Source organism: Gekko japonicus, unplaced genomic scaffold, assembly GCF_001447785.1.
Source record: "Gekko japonicus isolate JY-2015 unplaced genomic scaffold, Gekko_japonicus_V1.1 scaffold3387, whole genome shotgun sequence".
Taxonomy (NCBI): Eukaryota; Metazoa; Chordata; class Lepidosauria; order Squamata; family Gekkonidae; genus Gekko; species Gekko japonicus.
In genome coordinates, this window is record NW_015171602.1 from 65911 (window position 1) to 88128 (window position 22218).

Here is a 22218-nt window from a genome sequence, read left to right on the forward strand (position 1 = left end):
CCCCCCCCAGCCGCGGGGCCGTCAGAAGGAAAAGGGGTTTAACATCCACGCCGTCTGGCTTTCCCCCTGCTTCGATAGACGCAGCTTGAGGCTCCTTATTGTAGGGGAAGAGAAGGGTGATGAAATTACAAAATGGGGTGGGGGTGGGGGGGTTGATGTTGTGTTCGCCTTTTAAGATGTCTGCGTGGTTTTTTTTGGGGGGGTCTGCTTTAAGATGGCTCGCCTCGAATGGACGTCGGGCTGTGGCCGCACACGCTAAAACAAAACAAAAAAAATCACTTTCGATCCACTTTCAGTGCACTTTTCCCAACTGGATTTGACTGGCGGGATCCAGTTGGGGGAAGTGCATCAGAAAGCGGTTTGAAAATGGATGGTTTGGTGCGCGTGTGTGACCCGCAGCCTCAGTTTTGCAGCAGCTGAGGAAGAACTCTGGGGCCGTGTTTGCAGTTTCAGATGCCCTTAACTAATGGCTAGCCCAGTTTCTTTCTCCTAGCAAGGCACTCTGGTAAACTAGCGTGAGAATGGGTGGTTCTGAAAAGGTTTCACCCCTGCATCACCCTGGTGTCTCCTAGCTGTGGTTTCGGTACTGGATCTCTCTCTTTTCCTAGACTTTGGTGTTTAGGAGCCCAGAAAACACACAAGGAACCATCCCTAGTTTGAACGCTTGACCCTTAGTAGACTTCGAGATGCTCCTGATTGTTGTCTCATCACTCTTCTGTTGAAGAAGCAGGAATACTAACTCCCTGCCCCCCCCCCAATTGCTTTAGTCTCCAGGGCCGCAGTTAGCCATCCGCCATCGCACATTGGGGTACCCGAAGGATGCGGTTCACATGACGCCTTTCCTGGTTTCGGCGGCTCTGGGACCAAGCCAGGAGCCAGGAGCCAAAGGGCACTGAGGACTCGGTGGTTTCCCAAGAGGGTGTTGAAGGAGGGGAGGTCATTGAAGGCCCTTGAAAGACCTCTCCTCATGAAGAGGGACTGAAGCAACAGCCCCTGATAGTGCTGCTGCTTCTACTGCCAAGTGTCTGGTAAGTCACAGCTACCATTGTTCATTTATCCAAGTCCCTCCATTCTCTTTCCTTCCCCCAACCTCATGATCTGGGGCGGGAGGGGGAGGGGGGGAGGCTTGCTTAAGACATCGGGAAAGGGGTGGGGAAGGGAGCAGGGGCTGCTGTCTGTCTGGTGAGCATTAGAGGAAGGTGGTGTGTGTGTCTCTGGTGCGTTACAGGTTTGTGCAGCAAATCTGGAACCAGCTGGCACATGCGAAAAAGGAGTCCACAATAGAATGGATGTGGGCTGGCTGGCTGGAGAGTAACTTCCTCATCTCCCAAGGAGACGAGGACTGATAGGCTCCCACTGGCCATTGCTAGAAGGAGCAATGAATCCTTTCAGAGAGAGTGGGTTGCATAAGTGATGGTGGGGGGTGGAGATATCAATTGGGTGTTTTCCCTTGTGGAGGAAAGCACACAGTGGGGAAGGAGGGAGGTGAAAGGCAAGAGAAGTATTTTATGTTTCTGCAGTTGCTGGAATAGTTCTTTCTCCCCAGACTGTGGCATCATTCGCAGGTATAAAAGGGAGCTAAAGCTGAAAACATTGCTATCTTCCAAGAAGTGGACAGTTGATTGCCTAGTCATAAGGGGTTATCTGTATAATGGAGTGTGTGTGTAGAGAGTCAAGACAGCTTATACAACTGCTGTTTAGAATCCCTCGTTTGTATGTATATTCTTTGGATTAAAAACTCTCATGTTTTCTAAGAAACACAACTGAACAATCCTCAGGAGATAAACATAATTTAACATCAACTGTTTAAGTTTGGGCTGGTTTAGAGCATCTGAGGTGTGGTCTGGAATAGAGGTACTGCATTGGCCTCACCGCATGACAATTGCCAATCAGTTTTATTCTAATTCTGTAGTGACTGAAGCAGCCTCTTTGTTAAACTCCGTTTTTGCATTTAAAGCTGCTCTTCTGGCTGTTGGAATTTAATCTGATATGGTGTGTTTGGACATTATGATGGCATTCTGGGGCAATTACTGTTTTACGGTTCATAACTTTATGAGGCATTTAGGTGCTTTATGAGAGTTGGTGTAGCGTATCATGCCAAGATCTCGGAGATCCCAAGTTCGAATCCCAACCCTGCCATATAGATTCACTGGGTGACCTTGAGCTGGTGATACACTATCAGCCTAATCTTCCTCACGGGATTGTCGTAAGGATAAAAATGGAGGCGAGGAGAATGTGCTGTTGTGAAGTGTGAAGAAAGCCTATGCTGTCTAGTCTTGCTATCTTCCGAATATTGAGAGAGAGTACAAAGCCAGTTCTCTGGGTTTCTGTCACACTTTACTTTTCGCATCAAGAAACAGAAGCCTGACGAAGAGGTGGAGCCTTGCGCAGAAGCAGTGGTTCATTGGAAGCACTGTTGTATAAAGAGGGGGAGGGGACAAAACCTGGTCATTACCCAAGAAGCTTCAGTCATTGGGGTGGGCTTATTCCCCACCACCACTTCAGTGGTGTCCCTCACTGTGTTTCTTTGCATTGTCCCAGTATAAGTCGCTGGTCGTTCATTTACATTGGGGGGGGGCAACACATTGTGGCTCTTGAGGGAAGTGTTACATCAGGAATACAACTTGCCTACTAAGCCTAACAGCGCAGCCTTCACTAACGGGGACTTTGTTATATACAGCCCTACCCCCACTCCAATACGCATAGTCCTGTTAAAACGATGGGTGTTCCAAAAGTGTCTTACAGTGGTCTATGTCAGTTTATTCAGGATCCCCTTGGGTGACAACATATAAGAGAAAAACTCTCAGAATAGCTGTTTTGGCCCATCGGTTGGGCTAGTTTGCGTAGCAGTTTGTTAGACCAGCATTATTTCTTTGCCTTTCTTCTCTGTTCTTTTGTATTCCAGAGCTTTCCATAGACAGTGAAGGAACGTACCATAACTACAGGGCATATGCTATAGATCGCATACTGAGTGGTGTAAGGTTTTCTAAACCGCATACAGCCTTGGGTTGGGGGGGAGTGTTTGTCATTTTTACCTGAAAGAAAATGGACACTTTTGATTTTTTTATTAGAAAATGGATCTTAACTCTTGTGATGGCACGTGAAGGTAAAGGGATGAGGAGTTGTATGACTAATTACAGTGGGACAGCTGTACAGCCAGCTCCTCGCAAAATATGTTCAATCACATTGCTTGCAGCAGAATCCTGTGCTGCAGCTGAAACAAGAAAGAGCATCAAAGCTGGATCAGAACAGCAGTTCCTCCCCCTCATTATCAGTTAAAGGAGTTGTGGGGGGGGGCGCTTAATGAGCCACACAGATTGGTTTGCTGTTCCCATGAAGCAGTTATACAATAATAAGCTAGAAAAATCTTTTAATACAGGAAAGATGTTAAATTTCCAGAAATCCCCCACCAAAAAACTGATTTTTTACCAAGCTTCAGGTTATTTTACTGCTTTAACAAAATAAAACAACACCATTTTAACTTAGCACATAAGATGTTGCTGTTTGGTATATTTATGACATTTAAATCACAAATCTTTAAATATGTCCCGTATTAAAGAGAGAGCACACTTCAAGCTGTCCCTCCTTATGCTCTTTTGTACATGTATCTCAGTTTTTGTCCTCTGAGTGGTAGGAAAAAAATAATAGTTGGAAACAGCAAAAAAAAAATGTAGTAAAGATGGTATGCTGTTTGGACACAAACAGTCTTATACGGTCATAATAGGACCTAGCAACATATATAGATATTGAGCTTATAATATTGAAATCATTAAATCGGGAGTGTTGAACTCATTTGTTGTGAGGGCCGCATCTAACATAAACGAGACCTTGTTGGACTGGGCCATGCGTGTCATAAAATGTAATGCCATATAGTGGAGATATAAACTTTATAAAGGACACAAACACAAAGGGGTTTTTTTTAACTTAAAATAAAAACATGCTTAAAACATTAGCACTCTTGCAATATCTTGTTTATGTAACAGTGTCTGATAACTGACACCTCCTGCTCTGAATTACTACATCAGAATGTCTCTGCTGTTGCAATCTTGAGTATGCTGTTTAGGTGTGTATCTGTAAGCTGCAAACCTACAATGACGCAGCAGCAGCAGCAGAACTGGAAGAAGAAGCAGAAGACAGCCAGTTCCACTGCGGGCCTAATAGAAGCCCTCTGGGGGCCTGATCTGGCCCCCGGGCCGCATGTTTGACACCCCTGCATTAAATAATTCGTTAGTGTATCATCATACAAACAGCATACAGTGAAGAAAATTAGTCACATTGAAACAATAGTGTGTTTGAAAGTATATTTTATGTGTCTACAGTACACACAGGAATTACCATTATTTAATGCAGTAGGGCTGTATAAAATCTTCATATTTTGCATTCTGAGTGGGTTCACTCATCCCAAAAGTGAGAATATTTAATTAGTGTCTCTTCTGTTACTCTCCCAAGAGGCCTTGAGAGGGATAAAGATGCTTGTGTGAATTTTTCCAGATTTTTCCCCAGGGACCTTTACTTCTCTACTGTTAAGGCCACTGGTTTAATCATGTGTTATATGTTATGCTCAGGTAATGATAACTAAAGTGTAAAAGACCATTCAAAGATTTGCCTTTAAGGCACGAAAATAAAATTCCAGGATACTGTTGTTGATTTATGGTAGCAGTCAAGCCAAGGGCAGTTGTACCTTTAGAGGCTTACTTATCTGTGACACAGCTATTTGCTTTTCAGGCTTCATTTTCTCTGAAACCATTATCTCTTATTGTACTTAAATTCCAAATACCCATGATTTGTTAACAAGATCCTACCCTTATACTTAATTTAGAATAACTTTCTCTATTTCCGAACTATGAAGTATGGATTTGATTTGAATTTGTGCTTTCCCTAGGAAGGACATTTCAAAATGTGGGTGAATTAGTTGAGGAGGAGGATTTTTTATTAACCATTTTTATTGAGTGTGCTAACAATAGATAACGAATACCTATGTGACCTCAAGTAAGGGATCTTTAGTGTAATCCACAGTAGCACTTTGCTTCTGGTATTTTTGGACAGCCATGTGCTTCTGCCATCGAGATCAGTACAATGATTTAATGAAAGTAGTCCAGACTTCTTATCCTCTGTCCTTCTTTTTATATGAAGCTTTTGTTCAGTTTTATTTCATGGCTTTGTGCCCCCAAAGTGTTTTCTGCTTCAGTATAATGCTTTGCAGGTGTGTATTGTACAGAGCAGGCTGTGCTTCAGAATACATTCATGAACGTCTTGGCTCACAGGTTTTGGAGAAACATCTAGCACCCTGTGCTTCAAATTAAGGAGGAATACAAGCCTACTTCAGTGTGTTTTTTCCAGGAAATGATGATGCAGTTTCCTCCATCAAGGTCTTGGCTATTAACTGGGATTTTTTTTTTTCCAGGGAGAAATGCAGCTGTCCAATGCTGCAGCTCCTGATACTGTGAAAACCCTGCTAGAGAGTAAAAGAAATAATCACATTGCTACTCTCACATGTGAAAGGACTGTGATAATTAATTGTGGTAGGGCAGTGGAAGCAGAACTCACTTGGAGGAAGCGGTCATCCTTGACAGAGGGGTGATTCCTTCCATTGGGAGAGCACAGCTTCCTGTGACCGCTGGTGGGAGATATCCTCCTCCACCTTTGTCAGCTGTTTTCCTCAGCAGGGAGTTGCAGGGATTGCTGAAGAGCTCTGCTTCACAAAAGCACTGACTTCGGCCTTTTAACCTTCTTTCTCTCCTTTCCCTCACATTGTTGAGTTCTTAAAACAACCAAACTCCTTTTTACGTTCAGTGTTTAGGCATCATTTACAGTGATGATGTAGTCTGAAGAAAACTCAGAAGAGGCTTTCGGCTCCTCGGGAGAGGAGCTTAAGGAAATTTTTCTGGGATCCAGATGCAAGGGATGCCCTGTATGCCTGAACAGCTGGCGTCATAAGTGATCATATTCTGGGGGGGCTGTTCACTTGCCTAGCGCTTGCTTCTCACTTGAGGCCGAGGAGCTCTCTCGAGGTGTATCAGCAGTTGATTTTTGTGCCAGCACAGCTGGAGTAGAAACAAGCAAGAGGGAGGAGAGCTACAGAAAAACAACTCAGTGGGATCACAAAATAAATCTGTAGTCAAAACAGACTTAAGTATATGCAACAATAATTATATAGAAACCAAAGTCAATAATCATACCAGACTTATATATAGTATAGTGGAATCATCAATGTTATAAAGAGCAGTTATCAAAAAGTGGGTGGTAACAAACTCACGGGCGGTATGTTTGACAACCCTGATGTAGCACCTTGCCAGAAGCTGGAGTCCCACGTCAGAAAGATGTGCTAGAGGGAAGAGAGACTGCTCCTTTTTAACTATGTTATTAAATGACAATGCAAAAAAGAGGAAGTAAAACCTAACATTACCAAGTTAGGCCACAAATAACAGTCCCCATTATAAGATGCAAGATGTAGTAACCAAAAACAATTAGTAAACAAAAAAAGAAATCACTGAACAGTATCAATTTATACGGTACAGATCACCTTCATAAAAACGTATATCCATTTCTGACCTAGTTAACTAGTAAGTAAGTAAATTATCAAAAATGTACTCAACTATTTCTTCCTACACTATTAAGAATCTGTACATTTACAGTACTGGCTGTTTTTATTTTTAGTCCCTCTCCTAATCAGCCCCAGCATAGGGCTGCCACACACTGAGCCCCAAACAATGTGTTACATTTAGCATGGGGACTTGAGCCATACAGCACCACAGGGCCTATTTTGGGTCAGGAAAACAGCACTGGTGGCACACACTGGAGGCCCTGCTCTCCCTGCATCACAATCACAATCCAAACTGGGCCCCTGCAGCACCTTAGAATGGAGTTCCCTGTAGCTGCCAGGCCCAGTTGGGAACCACATGTTAAATGTAATATGGTTTGGGGGGCCTGCGGTGACATTTTCATTGAACTATGCACTACAACCCCAAGAACTCTGCCCCATCAGCATATATTTTAAATTAAGATTTTTTTGCTCCACTGTGCATCATACTACACTTAGCTACAAAGAACATTCTTTGCCAGTTGTCACACATCTGATTTGGAGAGAGAGAAGAGATACTATGCAGTTCTGATACTGAAAGAACTAATATGCTAAGAATTCCACTAGAAATTCGTTCCATCAACTGGTATACCCAATGGCTGAAAGTCAGCCAGTTCCAACCAGGTTAGCTTTCGCTGTAGTTACAAGTACAAAAGAGACACTATACGTCTTCCTTACCTCAGGAAATATGACAGGGCAGTCGTCATTTGTTCATAAAGTACTGAAACAAAACTGGAACACAGACCAAACTTGTGATTCTATAGTGTAGCCTAGTTTGGAATACTGTGTACAGTTCTGTTTGCCACATTTCAACAAGATGTACTGTATTGCAGAGCTGGAGAAAATGAGCACAAGCAAGATGATTAAGGGGCTGGAGCAGTCTGGGGCTTTTCAGTTCGAAGAAAAGTTGGCTAAGGGAGGACATTGTAAAGATTTCTAAACTTATGCACGGGATGGAGAAAGTGGGCTGAAAGAACTTTTCACCCTCGTCCACAATCCTAGAGCTTGGGGGTACCCAATAAAGTTGTTGGACAGAGGATTCAGGATGGACAAAAGCACATCTTTACTCAACGAGCCCTCCTGGATGACATTATCACAGTTGCCAGGTCAGCCCTTTATCATCTTTGGCTGCAGGCAACTGGTTCCCTATCTCTCCCCCCAGGACTTGACTACAGGAACCCATGCAATGGTCACTTCCAGACTTGATTACTGTAACTCACTTTACATGGGCTCGCCCCTGAAGCTGATTCGGAAACTCCAGCTAGTGTAAAACGTGGTGGCACGCCTGCTGACTGGGACGTCTGAGCGGGCCCGCATTCAGCTGGTGCTACACCAATTGCACTAGTTACCAATTAAGAACATAAGAACATAAGAGATGCCAATGTTGGATCAGGCCAATGGCCCATCCAGTCCAACACTCTGTGTCACACAGGGGCCAGAAATACCAGTGCCATCAGGAGGTGGGGGGACCGCCTCTCCCCATATGTGCCCTGGAGAGCCTTGCGCTTGGTGGACCATCATCTGCTGGTTGGCCCAAAGGATATTCGCTTAGCCTCGACCAGGGTCAGGGCTTTCGCTTAGCCTCGACCAGGGTCAGGGCTTTTCCAGCCCTTGCTCCGGCCTGGTGGAACATGCTCCCTGTCTGAGATCCAGGGCCCTGTGAGGCCTATTACAGTTTCGCAGGGCCTGCAAAATGCGGCTGTTCTGCCAGGCCTGCGGTTGAGGTAGCGGGCACCCCCATTGCATGACCACCCTTGCTGTAGCTCTCCAGCTGTATGCTGCCCGTATGAATAAGATCTTTACTGTTTTTTGGTTTATGGCCTAGCTGCTTCCAGCTATTTAGGATTGTTGAATCTTATGAATTTAGTGTGGCTCCTGCCTTCTTTTTTTAATTGTTTGTTATATTCGCTTTTAATGGTTTTGTAACTTTACTGTTGTGAACTGCCCTGAGCCTGCTTGCGGGGGGTGGAGGTGGGAGGGATAGAAATCTAAATAAATAAATAATTGGATTTGTGGGGTTCACTGTCACAGTATGCAGTGATGGCCTTGAGCAGTGGTAGCTTGAGGGGATTAGACAGATTCATGGAGGAGGTTGATACTAGCCCAGATGACTAAGCAGAACCTCCACATCCAGAGGCAGTAAACTGAATACCAGTGTTGGGAGGCAACATTGAGGGGGAGGCCTTGGCTTTTGAGTCCTGTTTGGCTTTCCAGGGCAGCTGATTGGTCACTCTATGAACAGGATGCTGGACTCAATGGACCTGTGGTCTGGCCTTGCAAGGAACTCTTTATGATGTAATGTCTACTCTCTCTCATCCTACAGAGTAACCACTCTAACACAAACACTGTTTCATTCCTCAGCTGGTAAAAGGAATGCATCCACTGTTTTCTCTAATGCCCAGGAAGTCAGGAGTGCACACACTTTTACAGATCTATGCAAAAGTAAATCCAGTTAGGCTCACTTCCTGGCCAGTGGTCACTACAGGGCAGTCTGCCTGGCTGGTAATCTTGCCTTTCAGAGTTATTAAGCCTGGCAAGTGCCTGTAACTCAATTGCTGTGTTTTTCTTCAGATGCTAAAGCAGGGATTCCCGACCTTTTTGAGCCGGCGTGACTAAGCGCTGAGGCGCACGGAACGCTGTTACCTTCCCACCGAAGTGGTAACTATTTATCTACTTGCAATTTCTTGCTTTCGAACTGCTAGGTTGGCAGGAGCTGGGGCCAGAGACGGGATCTCACTCTGTCATGCGGCACTCGGGTCTGCAGTTCAGCAACTTAACCACTTGAGCCACCGTAGCCCCCCATGGTAAAGGTCATTAAAACATACTCCCTAGGGATAGTCACCTGCCACACATTTGTCTGGCCCCTAGCCCCAACTTGACTCCCCCACCCACCCAACAAGCAGCAGTTGGCTAGAGGGGAGGTATTTGCCCCCAAACCCTAAGGAGCAGAAGGAGGTGGAGCCAGGACCGGATTGGTCCCATGAAAAGGGAGCGAGTCCCAGCGTCAAATAACAAGGAGCTGCCAGACCAGGCTGTGGAGGAAACAGGCTGAGCACATGTGACCCAAGAGAAAGGGCCAGTGGGAGGGAGGAGGGCCAGGGCGTTGAAACCCCCTCTTCCTTCTCATTCTGAGGCAGGTCGGGAACTTCACCTGACCCAAGTCAGGATGGTGGAGCAGGGTGAGCTTCACAACATTTTGTTACAAGCTTGCCTAATACAATGTCATCCATTCATTGTGGTTAATTTTATGAAGCATTGTATCTTTACAAATGAAAATTTTGCAAAAAAAAAAAACCCAGTGGGAAATTAAAAAAAAACAAAACGTACTGGAGAATTTCCTGCTCCATAACTGTGGATGGAGGCATGGAAAAAGTAACCGTCATTTGCATCTTTAAGAAAAGGAAGATATTATACTTCAAATACTAATGAAGATCCAGTAATATGGATCTGAGCTTTAATGTTTAGCTTGTAGTGAAGGCTTTGGGATTAAAACAATAAGCTGTATGTTGCTGGCAAATATGAACTCTCTGTCAGTTTGCTTCATCTCACGTTTACAACAAAAATTGAGTTTTACTGAATCTTTTTACACAACATATTCATCAGATATAATGTATGTAGTAAAGCTAGTTTTTAGGCTGGGGTAGTTTGTCACACTCAAGTGTGACCAAGAAATGAGACTTGGACTGAGGGTCATGCCAGTAGGTGCTAGCTCATTTACAATGGATGTCATTGAGCTATCCACTATGACCCCAAGGTCTTTTTCCCTCTGTCTCAGCAAGTTCAGACCCCATTAGCCTATACTTGAAGTTGGGATTTTTTTGTCCCAGTGCGCTTACCAACATTGAACTTAATTTGCCACATTGTCGCTCACTCACCCAGTTTGTGGAGATCCTCTTGGAGTTCTTCACAGTCAGCCTTGGTTTTCACCATCTGCAGACTTGGTCACTACAGTACTCACCCCTAGTTCCAGATTATTTATGAATAAATTAAGTAATACCAGCCCCAATATCATCCTTGTGGGATCCCCTCCATTGTGAGAACTGTCCATTTATTCCTACTCTTTCTTTCCTATCATTTAACCAATTTTTAATCTATAGTAGAGCCTGTCTACTTATACCATGACTTCCAAGTTTACTCAGGAGTCTTTGGTGACGTACCTTGTCAAAAGTCTTTTGGAAAGTATATAATGTCTACTGGGTCACCATTGTCTTGTCTACATGCTTGTTCACTTTCTCAAAGAACTTGCAGTGCAGGTATCTGATGTTTCTTTAAGAGAACAGGTATTATGGGAAGAGGTGTATATAAGTTGGATGTAGGAAGTGAGAACAGGGGTGGAAAATGGTCAGTAAAATCAGTAAAACTCAGTTTTTTCATCTTGGTCAGTAATTTGTCAGTTTTTAAAAAAATTGGTCAGTAAAGTCAGTATTTCTTTGTTTTTTGTGAATGCAGTTTGTGTTTTTCCATTTTCCTAAGAGTAAAAGTGATTTGGTGAAATCTTCCACAAAGTAGAAACATAATTAGCCTCTTAAAATATGAGACAATGAAAATTAGAAGGAGTTGAGAAAGCAATGGAAGAAGAGGACAAGGGGAAAAATGCTTGTGGATGCAGTGCAGAAAATTGTTGAGAAACAAAAGAGTTTGTGAATAACTATTTATTTGTTCATTTGTTTATTTATTCGATTTATACCCTCCCCTCCCCGTTGGAGCGGGCTCAGGGTGGCTTACAAAGAGATTAAACATATAGGTAACAAATTATATACAATCTTAAAACAAATAATAAAACTCTATATTAAAATAAAGTGCTAGTAAGTGATCAGGTACAATGCTTACAGAAGGCAGAACCAATACTAGTGTTGTAATCAGATGATCTATATTGGTGGTTCGTCTCTTTATTTAGGCAACAGCACAGGCTGTTGGTGGTAAGCCAAGGACCAGGGCACTGTCACTGTCTCAGTTGTTTGATGTTATTTGGTGCAGCTCCTTAGTTAAAGGCCTGGTGGAAGAGCTCCATCTTGCAGGCCCTGCAGAACTGGAAAAGGTCCCAAGGGCCCTGATCTCTTCTGGGAGCTCATTCCACCAGTTTAGAGCCACCACTGAGAAGGCCCTGGCCCTGGTTGTAGCCAGCCTGGCATCTTTAGGACCTGGGAGGCCAATCAATTTTGTGACCCTGAGCGCAGTGCTCTCTGGGGAACGTGTGGGGAAAGGCGTTCCCTCAGGTATGTGGGCCCCTGACCATAAAGGGCTTTAAAGGTAAGTACCAGCACCTTGAAGCAAATTCGGTATGCTATCAGCAGCCAGTGCAGTGCTTTCAGAACTGGCTGGATGAGCTCCCGCATAGGGAGGCCTATCAGAAACCTGGCTGCAGCATTTTGCGCTAGCTGTAGCTTCTGGATTTGGATCAAGGGCAGCCCCATGTAGAGAGCATTACCAATCTCGAGGCGACCATCGCATGGATCACTGCCAGCCCGCACTCTAGGCGCGTGCCTAGTTCGCCTAGCGGGTGAGTCGGCCCTGACTGTCGCCAACTCGTTGCATTCGAGGAAGGGAACCAACTGCCTAATCAGCCAGAGGTGATTTGGCAGTGGCTGCTACTAGGGCCTGCATTGTTAATAAGGCATCCAGGAGCACTTCCAAGCTCCTAACCTCTGGCGCTGGCACCAATGGCGCCTCATCATAGGTCAGAAGTAGGATCCCTACCCTTGGGCCGGCCCGGCTCAGGTACAGGACTCAGGTACAGGTCTTCGTCGGATTCAATTTCAGTTGGTTCAGTCTGAGCCAACCAGCCACAGCTTGAAACACCCAGTCCAGATCTTCCAGTGTAGAGTCAGACTGGCCGCCCAACAACAGATAGAGCTGGGTGTCATCTGCATACTGGTTACATCCCAGCCCATGCCTCCAGGCAATCTGGGCAAGGGGGTGCATGTAGATGTTAAATAACATTGGGGTCAGCACTGCCCCTTGGGGCACTCCACAAACCAGTGGGTACCTTTGGAATAGCTGCTCCCCTCGTGCCACCCTTTGTCCCCGACCCTGAAGGAAGGAAGCCAGCCTTTGCGAGGCAGGCCCCTGGACTCCAGTGTCAGCGAGGCGGTGGATCAGTAACTGATCGATAACTGATGGTCGACCATGTCAAACACCACTGACAGGTCCAACAGCAACATCACTGGCAATCCGCCCCGATCCAGATGCCAATCAGTCTATGGTGTTCCAATGCCCAGCCCGACACGGCCTCCGCCGAGGATGGCAGAGCTTGGGTCGGTTCTTTTTTTCATTAAAAAACCAAAGATAAAGTAAAAACAAAGACAAGTCTTACCTTACAGTAATTATGCTTTGTTGTCATAATTATTACTTTATGTTTGGTTTTTAATATGTTTTTACTGTTTTATTATCTGCAGTATGTGATTATTTTTAAAGGGAATCTTTTTTTTGCCTTAAATTTTGTACAATAATGAAAACGTTGTCATCTATTCATTAAAAATTCAATAAAATTCAATAAAAAGGTGGGCAATCCTTTTATCTGGGTCACATCTAACTATGGGGCTGGCTACGGGGATGGTGGAGGCCAGATAATAATAATTTTTAATGAAGTCCTAGTTTTACATTTAAAACGCTAGCTTATCAGTAGGCTGACATTAAATTGTTCAGTTTTTTGTCAGTATTTGGTAAGGGGTTTTTTGGGATTTTGGTCAGTAATATCAGTTTTTTTGACCCTGTGACTAGTTTCCACCCTGTGAGAATGAATGCAGATGTAGGAAAGTGTTTTAATTGCTATTTGTCTGAGGCCTTAATAAACAGATTTTGGAATTTGACTTGGAGGCATTATTGAAAAAACGTAACAAATTGGCGACAAAGCTGGAATGGCTTTTTTACCTTTGAATCCACCAGTAGGGATGGGCACAGACCCGAACCCAAGCCAAAGTCCAGGGCAGACTTTGCCATTTGAAGGCTTAGGAAGCATGACTCAAAAATGACATGCCCGGCGCGGACCTCTCTGAGCTTTTCACTGTGGCTCGGAACCTCTCGGAGAAGAAAATCCCACCCAGAAACATTTGCTCCGAAATGCTATTGTGGTCTTTTGCAGCCCCGCAAACACAAATAGGTGGTCTTTTCTAGCCCTGCAAACACAAATAGGGACCCTCCCAAGCATGATAGGCTTAATGGATTTTCCATTAAGATTTCTGGGCCCAAATAGACTATTCTGGGCCTGGAATGTCAAGTTGCAGAGTGGGATGACAGCCTCTGGGAATGGCATAAGTGTTCTGGGACTGGAGTGCCTGGACTGGAGTAACGCCCCCTGTGAGCGGTGTTTCCTCTAAGCTGAGTTAGTGTGAGATAGCTCACAGTTTTTTAGCCTCCAGCTCACACATTTTTATCTTAACTCTGGAAGGATGGCTCCCGAGCAAATTAATTTATGCAGTAGCCAAATGACAGGGCACAGAGTGGAATGACAGCCCCTGGGAGTAGCAGAAGTGTTCTGGGACTGATATGACAGGATGCAGAGTGGAATGACACCCCCCTCCGACTGTAATGACAGGGAGCAGAGTGAAATGACGGTCCCTAGCAATAGAATCAGTGCTCTGGGACTGGACTGACAGCTTCTGGCACATGAGATTGTGTCCAGCTCCTCTCCACCATGTTGTCCCCACCACCACCACATGTTGCACGCCTCCAATCCAACATTACCCCCCGACACATCATCACTGGCTCCCGCATGATGATAAATGCTGGGCAAGCCACACAGAGAGGACTGCAGTCCAGCAGCGCAATAGATTGCCAACGACTGTTGCCTTCCTAAGACAGCCTCATGGTTGGGACAGACACCAGGCTAGGTGGGTGGCATTAACCCAACCAGTCGTCACGTTGCACATAGAGGGAGGGTGCGGTGGGCCCAGGGAGACACCACCACCCGCAGTGGTGTGGGCAGCTCCTGGCCTAGCTGGGGAGGGCCATCTGAACCTGCCATATGATCACGTGGCTAGTTGACTGTCGTACGTTCGTGGACAACACATCCAGGCAGTTGCCTGCTTGGGCTCCCATGCTCCTCTTCCTGCCCCCGAAGGTGTCTGCACAGGGGTAACCCACTTGGAGAGGGAATACTTTCTCTCCTTCCTTGACCCTTGGAGCATATCTCCCTTGGCCATTCAAGTTCTCTGTGCCTAGCACCGAAATTTATTTTTGGCAAGCAAGCCAGGGGAGTTGTGGCCACCTGCAATGGTGCGGGTGGCTCCCCTGCTGGGCAGAAGGGTCAGCCCTGCCCAGTAATCACATTGTTGGGGCAGCAGAAGGGTGGGCCTGGGGAGGCACAGCCACCTGCATCTCTGTGGGTAGCTCCCAGGCGCCGGGCAGGGTGGGGAAGTTGACCCTGCCGAATTTTCACATTGTCGGTATGGCCAGCTATATGGTGAGGGATGGTGGGTCCAGGGAGACAGAGCCACCCGCATTTTTTTCCTGCCTAGCAGTCACTGTGTCAGTAGTGGGTGGGCACTGGGAGAAACACCCACCTGCAAGTGTGCAGGTGGCTCCCAGGCAGGGGGCGGGATGGTTGTGTCAGCTAGCTGCTATGCTTTCTTTGTTTTCTTTCGTCCCTGACTTGCTTGCTTTGCTTAGCTACCGTGGGTAACATAAGGGAGGCGCTCTTTTCCCCGTGCGAACTGGGGAACCTTGACGGGAAGGGAGGGCTTGGATTCCACTAAGGGTGTGAATATTTCTGCTCTCAAGGGGTTGGGGTGAGTCTCCCATTCATGATGTAATATCCCACCGGGAGGATTCCCGTGCACATGCTTGGATTTCATTTGCTTAGCTAGATGCAGCGTCAGATTATATGTATGGAGCCCCTTGCACTAATCGCTATTCCTGACAATGTACCTGTATCACTTGGCAACGGACCAGTATTCCAGTAAAACATAGCCTTTTCAGGAGAGTGTGTTTGGACCTGCTTGCTGTTGACCCTGACAGGTTGGCCCTGCCCAGTAATCACGTTGACAGTCCATAGAGAGAGGAAGGGTGTGGCCAAGAGGAAGCAGGCATTCTCAAGCATGTGGGTGGCTCCCAGACCTGGGCAGGGTGGGCGGGCTTGTCCTACCCAGTGATCACATTTTCAGTTGGACAGAGGGTGGTCTGGTCTGTGCACTCCTGAACTCACGCCTGGCACCTCTCTAAAAAGCAGTTTCTTGGGGGCACCTTGTTTGGGTACCCCCACATAACGTGTGGCATGTGGAGGGGCATGCCAGGGAGATACACAGTGAGTATCTCCCTGGGGTACACTCCTGAACCTGCACCTGAATTTTGTAACAGTACTCCAGTTCTTGGCAGGGGTTTGTTTGCTGTGTTAAAATTGATGGTGGTGGATGGACATATTGTGGCTCCCCAATTAGATGTTGAATCATCACAAAGGGTAGATTTAAGAGACCCAAATAGGGCTATTGTGGTTGATAGTCACCCATTGCCACATATAGAAGTTTTTTCGGAATTGGCAGGGTCAAAAATGTTCTCTGCTCTTGATTTGCAGAGTGGATATCATCAAAGTTGTATTGCATGAAGTGCTGAGATCTTGCATGACATTGTTTCAGTTTAAACGTGTTCCATATGGGTTGGCTTCAGCCCCTGCTGCTTTTCAAAGGGTGATGTCTTTGATACTTAAGGGTCAGTAGGGAGTGCAGTGTTATTTAGATGATATTATTGTATTTGGAAAGACCCCTGAAGAACATGAGATGAATTTACAGTCTGTTTTGAGATGTATTAGTTCATCTGGGTTGAACCTTAACAAGGAAAGATGTAAATTTAGGCAGACAAAATTTTCCTTTTGGGAGCATATTGTCCCTTCAGCTTGATTAAAACCTGATTTAGATCATGTTGAAGCAATTTTACAGGCACCACCTCCAATTGACTTACTAGGTTTGTGTTCTTTTTTGGGTCTGACTTCTTGGTATGCAAACACAGAAACAAAAAAGTCATAGAGTTTCTCTGCCATCTCCCCATCTTCCTTTAGCAATCCTTTTATTCCTTTGTCATCCAAATGCCCAGCTGCTTCTCTGGTTGGTTTCCTGTTCTGGATATATTTTTTAAATGTTTGTTTGTCTTGATGCTTTTCCTAGCTGGGAAAGCACCTATATTGCTATCATTATAGAGACTGAGAAGAGATGTTATGTAATAACGTCTTCGCATCTAATGTGGAGCATGTTTAGCAGTTTACAGAAATGACGAAATGCTCGTTGGAGTAGGATTTCCCCTTCCTATTTTTGTTTGTTCTGTACAGATCATCAGCAAAAAAAAAAAAAAAAAAATCCCAGTAGTTATGTTAACCTTTTTATATATTTATAAATGTATACAGAATGCAAATCTCTTTCTTAACCTTTTTATATATTTATAAATGTATACAGAATGCAGATCTCTTGAGTAATATATACATACTGCATATCCAGCATCAATTCAGAGAGACACATGTTCTGTAAATAATGCCTTGATTCATAATGCAGTGAGACAAGTGGAGAATAAATAAATAGATGCAAACTCACTAAATTGTTACAATATAAGATGTACATTCTGCTTAATTTGCCATATAAATGTGGGGAAATAATGCTGATTGTCATCATAACAAAAAGCTAAATCTATCCCCCACCTAAATAAGCTTTGGTCATCTGAGAATCACCAAGAGGCACTTACAATGAACAATAGCTTGAGAACACTAGGTGCCATGGCGTCCTGGTGCCTGGGTTTCATAAAGCCCTGTTCTGTAGTGTCTAGACCTTTCTCCCTCCATACCCTAAAATCACCTTGAACCTGGATTTGTTGTGATTGTTCATTAGTTTAAAAATTTCAGTAGATAACATATTAACACGATCTCATTATAAACAATAAAGATATTACTATTTCTGCTATTTACATTGATAAACAATTATTTATAATATTGATACTATAATCCCTCAGGATATGAATATCTCACAGAATACTCTTATCATTCAAGAACATTATGAGCATGGCCCAGTGTTCAATAAACTTATTTGAAATAGTGAAAGAAGTTTCTTAATGTTCTTAGATAAGTTAATTTAATAAGCAATACATTTTACCAAACAAAATTCAACTAATCATTTGGAACTGGAGGGCTTGGCTTTTCCCAACTAGCAACAATTAGTTTAGTCATCGCAAGAAGAGTTAACATGATCCAACATAGATTCAACAGGACGCATGGGTTATAAATAATGCCCTGATTCAATAGCATGAAACTGGGCTTAGTGGTACATGGCCAGAGCTCAGTAAAAAATTTACCTTTTACCATTTAAGAAGTACTGCTCTTAAGATGGGGTTCTCCACATGTAAATTCCTTTGCTGAAACCAAATTAGATCTTTCATCTGTGATGAACTGACCTCCAAAACCAGGATGCTTAATGCATCAAAAGCAGTGAACTGGGAGATTAGGGGTTAATGCCTCACTGTAAAGCAGTTTGATTAACAGGCCACTGGCTGCGTCCACCCCCCTGCTCTCTGATTGGTCAGCGTCAGCAGAGGAGAGCTTTAAAAAGTCTTGTCAGTGGCGTCAGTCATTGTTTGGACTTTGGCTTCGCAGGAGGAATGTGTGTGTGACAAGTTCACTTGGGAAGTGAAGGGACACAACTCCTTGCCGGAAAGCTTCCTCCCCTCTCCTCCAGTGTCTTCAGGGGAGTGGTTGAGTCTGCAGCAGCCTCCCTCCCAGAGCAGCTTGACCTCAGCATGGCTCTGAGAGGTTTGGAAGGAGCCAGCCTCCAGCAATGCCAGAGAAGCAGCCCCAGACTGTGAAGCCTCCTTCTGAACCCCGGTGTATGATTAAGGCTTAGGATCCTCCTCCAGGTGCATAGACTCACTTGAGTTCAATAAACAAGGCAACATTTATTTTCCAAACAAAATAAACCAGTATCACTCCAAGATGGATAACAAAATCAAAAAAAGGTTTGCAAAAATTCTACAGTTTATCAAAATACAACAAATGACTAAAGTCAGCAAGTACTCACAGTTATAATGTCATAGTCCAAAAGGAGGACAAGGACAGGTCCTCCCTAAAATGATGCGTGCCTCTCAGGCTATTTCTCCCCCCACCTTTATCCTGCTGGGAGCGTCGTAACAAGCTGCCGAGCCCTCTGTCCATATCCAGTCCAGCTGTTGATTAAGATAGTTTATTTTATTTATTTATTAATATTTATACCCTGCCCTCCCCGCAGAGCAGGCTCAGGGCGGCTTAGCCATACAACTCCTAGTGAGATGAAAAGAAGCCGTTCATGTAACAGCTTACAAGGTCAGGCCTCCCCCTCCAGCCTTCACTTAGTTCTTCTGAGTTGGTCTCTTCCTTACACATACACACCCCCACGCAGAAAGAGAAAGAGAAAAGAAAACATGGATGCAAAACAGTTCCATGTTATATAAAATTTCTGGGCCCCTCTTTGGGCCCTCAACCACAATGCCTTAACACTTTTAAGATCCCCAGCTTGCACACTAAACATTTATTTATTCATTCATTCATTCAATTTATACCCTGCCCTATCCCACATGGGTTCAGAGACATCATTTGTCTCTTTATTCCAGTTCAGTGTAGCACCTCAAAGGGGAGTCAGCTAGAACATTTTATTTTCTTTTAATGTGTCTAACGTCAAATGAGAAATCCTGTAGGGACAACACCCATCTCAGGATTCTGGCATTGGTTTCTTTCATCCTATGGATGAAGACCAGTGGGCTATGATCCATTTCCAACTGAAAATGTACACCGCTTAAGTATGTCTTGAGTTTGTTTAATCCCCATACTACTACCAGGGCTTCTTGCTCGATGACACTGTACTTCTGTTCCCTGAGCAGTAGCTTATGACTCAGGCATACTACTGGATGGAGGCAGTCATCTTGCGCAATAGAACTATGCCCAAGCCATAACAGCTTGCATCGGTACGTACAATAAACTTTTCCAAATAATCCGGCAGTTTGAGAATTGGGGCCTCTGCGAGCCTCTTCAGTGTGCCAGAGGCTCACTGACACTGGACTGTCCAGGGCGCTCTCCTAGGTACCCTTTTCTTACATAAATTAGTAAGGGGTGCTGCATGGTGTGAAAAGTTGGGAATGAATCTTCTGTAAAATCCGCATGCTCCCAGAAGACTCAACACGTGTTTTTTAGTAACCGGTATTGGCCACTTGATGATTGCATCAACTTTGAGAGTGTGAGGCGTAACCTTCCCCCTCCCAATCTGATGGCCCAAATATACAACAGAGCTATTGGCAATTTGACATTTCAAATACTTTATCATTATAATCCTACCTCTTGAATTCTCCTTTATACCACTCTTAGATGGTGCAAATGTGACCAAGATGAGCTTGTCACTGCAATGTCATCCTGATAGTTCCCTGCAAAATCTAGTCCCTGCAACACCTTATCCATTAATCTCTGGAACACCTTACTGGCCGAGTTAACAAACAAAATCTTAACAAATATCAAGATTACATCCCTCTTTTTTTTTTTTGTATTTTTCGTGTGTGTGTGTGTGCGCGCGCGTGTGCACCTGGAAGTCATGGCAACCTCTGGTGACTGATCCCTACTGGGAGCCTGGAGGATATTCGCAGAGATGGCTGAATTAAGCCTGCCCTCGCCTCCCGACTGCTGGTATACCAAGGAGATCTCCCATCCAAGTACTTGCCAGAGTCGACCCTGCTTAGTTTCCAAGATCCGATGAGACTGGGCTTGCCTGAGCTATCCAGGTCAAGGCTACGTCCCTCATTTTTGATAATAGCAATGATAATGCTTAATATACGTGTGATATTTTCTGCATATAAGCATAATATATAAACATTTTCCAAAGCAGACTCCATATTTTTTAATTATTTGTAATTACTCTTGACAGAGGCTATGTTGTTTGGTCAAAGAGGTGAGAGTGGGTATCCTTGTTGCATTCCCCCATAAATAGAAATTTATCTGTGATCTCTCCGTTAACAACTACTCTAGCAAATGAATGCTTGTATATGTGAGAGCCATCTTTGAAATTACTCCTAAGGTTAAGTACTTCCATGATCTCAAAGAGATGACATTGTTCTATCTTATCAAAAGCTTTCTCACGATCAAGAAATATCCACACTATTTCTTCCAGGAATTATTAGCCTTATATATGAAAGCTTTCATTATCTCAGATAACGCTGTTCTATCAAGAGCTTTCTCACGATCAAGAAATATCCCCACTATTTCTTCCAAATATAATTAGCCTCATATATGACATCAAGAATTGTTTTGATATTAGATTATACATGCCTTGCACAAATAAAACCTTTTTTGATTAGGGTGAATAAATTTGCTAATAATCATATTGTGTCCTTGCTATTACAGAAGAATAATTTTTGAAGTCTCTGTTGGACAGTAAGAATCTAGCTAAGATGAATCTTTCTCTGGTTTAAGAATAATTATAATTTTAGCTTTCTTTCACGATGTAGGTTAACTTTTCTATGCCAGAATTTTTTTCTGCAAGGAAACTATGTAGGTGCGTGTTGCTAGTACTGCATAAAATAGCAGGAGATGGGGAACACCAACCTTTTTCACATGCTAAGTTTTCTGTTTTCACTTTCTAGGCAGTGCGTTCAAAGGAAGCCTGAAGACTGGGAGTAGTTCAAGATGTGTAGCTCCATTGTGCCCAGGCTGTGGTTTTTGACTGATCGCCGTATCAGGGAAGACTACCCCCAGCAGGAAATCCTGAGGGCACTCAAAGCCAAGTGTTGTGAAGAGGACTTGGACTTTCGGGCCTTGGTGATGGATGAAGTAGTCCTGACTGTCGAGCAAGGAAACCTGGGTAAGAATAAGGGTGGTTTGGGAGGGTGTGTGGATACCCAAAGGCAATCCTTGGTTAAGCTTGCCTTATCTGACATTATTTGGGGTGGGAAAGTTCTTCACAATCTCAAAAATTTCTGAATCACGACCTATAGGTTTTAGGAGAAGAGAGTCTACTTAAAATTTGCAAATGAGTTGGAGATGCATGCATAGGAGGAGGAGGAGGAGGCAGAGTCCACAGCTCCACATGTTTTTCAACAAATTTGATAGTCTTCCTTTTGCTGTTTTTTTTAAGTTACATTACATCAGCTACTTTACATACATTTTAACTCTTTTGTGGCACAAAGGATCAGAAGGTGAAGTCTTCCATTTAGTTTTCTGTGCCCTTCCTCCCAAGCTGCTTAAAGAATCCACAAGTCTCCGAAAGACTTTGTTAAACTAAGGAAATACAAATTTGATACTAGTAATCTTTTCTCTACAGGGGCACAAACATTTGGCCTTACATAAAGTTTTAATTCTTTGCTTTTTACTCTCGGACTTCTAATTATACTGAAATGGGTGGGGGAAAGCGACAGCGTGACTCTGAACGTACAGAGGACATAGATGATCCTAAAAACCTCCCAACTTACAAACAGACCAGGATGGAGGATTTTCTTGTACCAGACGATACTGTTGTTTTTAATCTTCCAGTTGCTAATCGCTATAGCCTTCTGGCTGTAAGCCCAGAAAAAGGTCCTTCTCATAGTAAAAGAATAGTGGTTTCATCAAACAAGTCAATTAGTTACTCAAATGAAGGGGAGCCAGAAAACTCTAAAACACAAGGAAAGCCCCAAAGCTCGACACAAAGTGTCATATCAACTGATACAAATGTATTCTA

General features: G+C 44.1%; 1 protein-coding gene across 1 annotated transcript in view; it reads left to right on the forward strand.

Moving 5' to 3' along the window:
* The first annotated feature begins 791 nt into the window (after positions 1-791).
* The window catches only part of RIMKLB (ribosomal modification protein rimK-like family member B), a 60753-nt gene continuing 39326 nt past the window's right edge, over positions 792-22218 (forward strand). The window contains exons 1-2 of the mRNA XM_015419911.1: positions 792-1028; positions 21146-21363. Of these exons, the coding sequence (XP_015275397.1) occupies positions 21189-21363 (175 nt within the window). The 5' untranslated portion in view covers positions 792-1028; positions 21146-21188. The remainder of the gene's footprint in view (positions 1029-21145; positions 21364-22218) is intronic.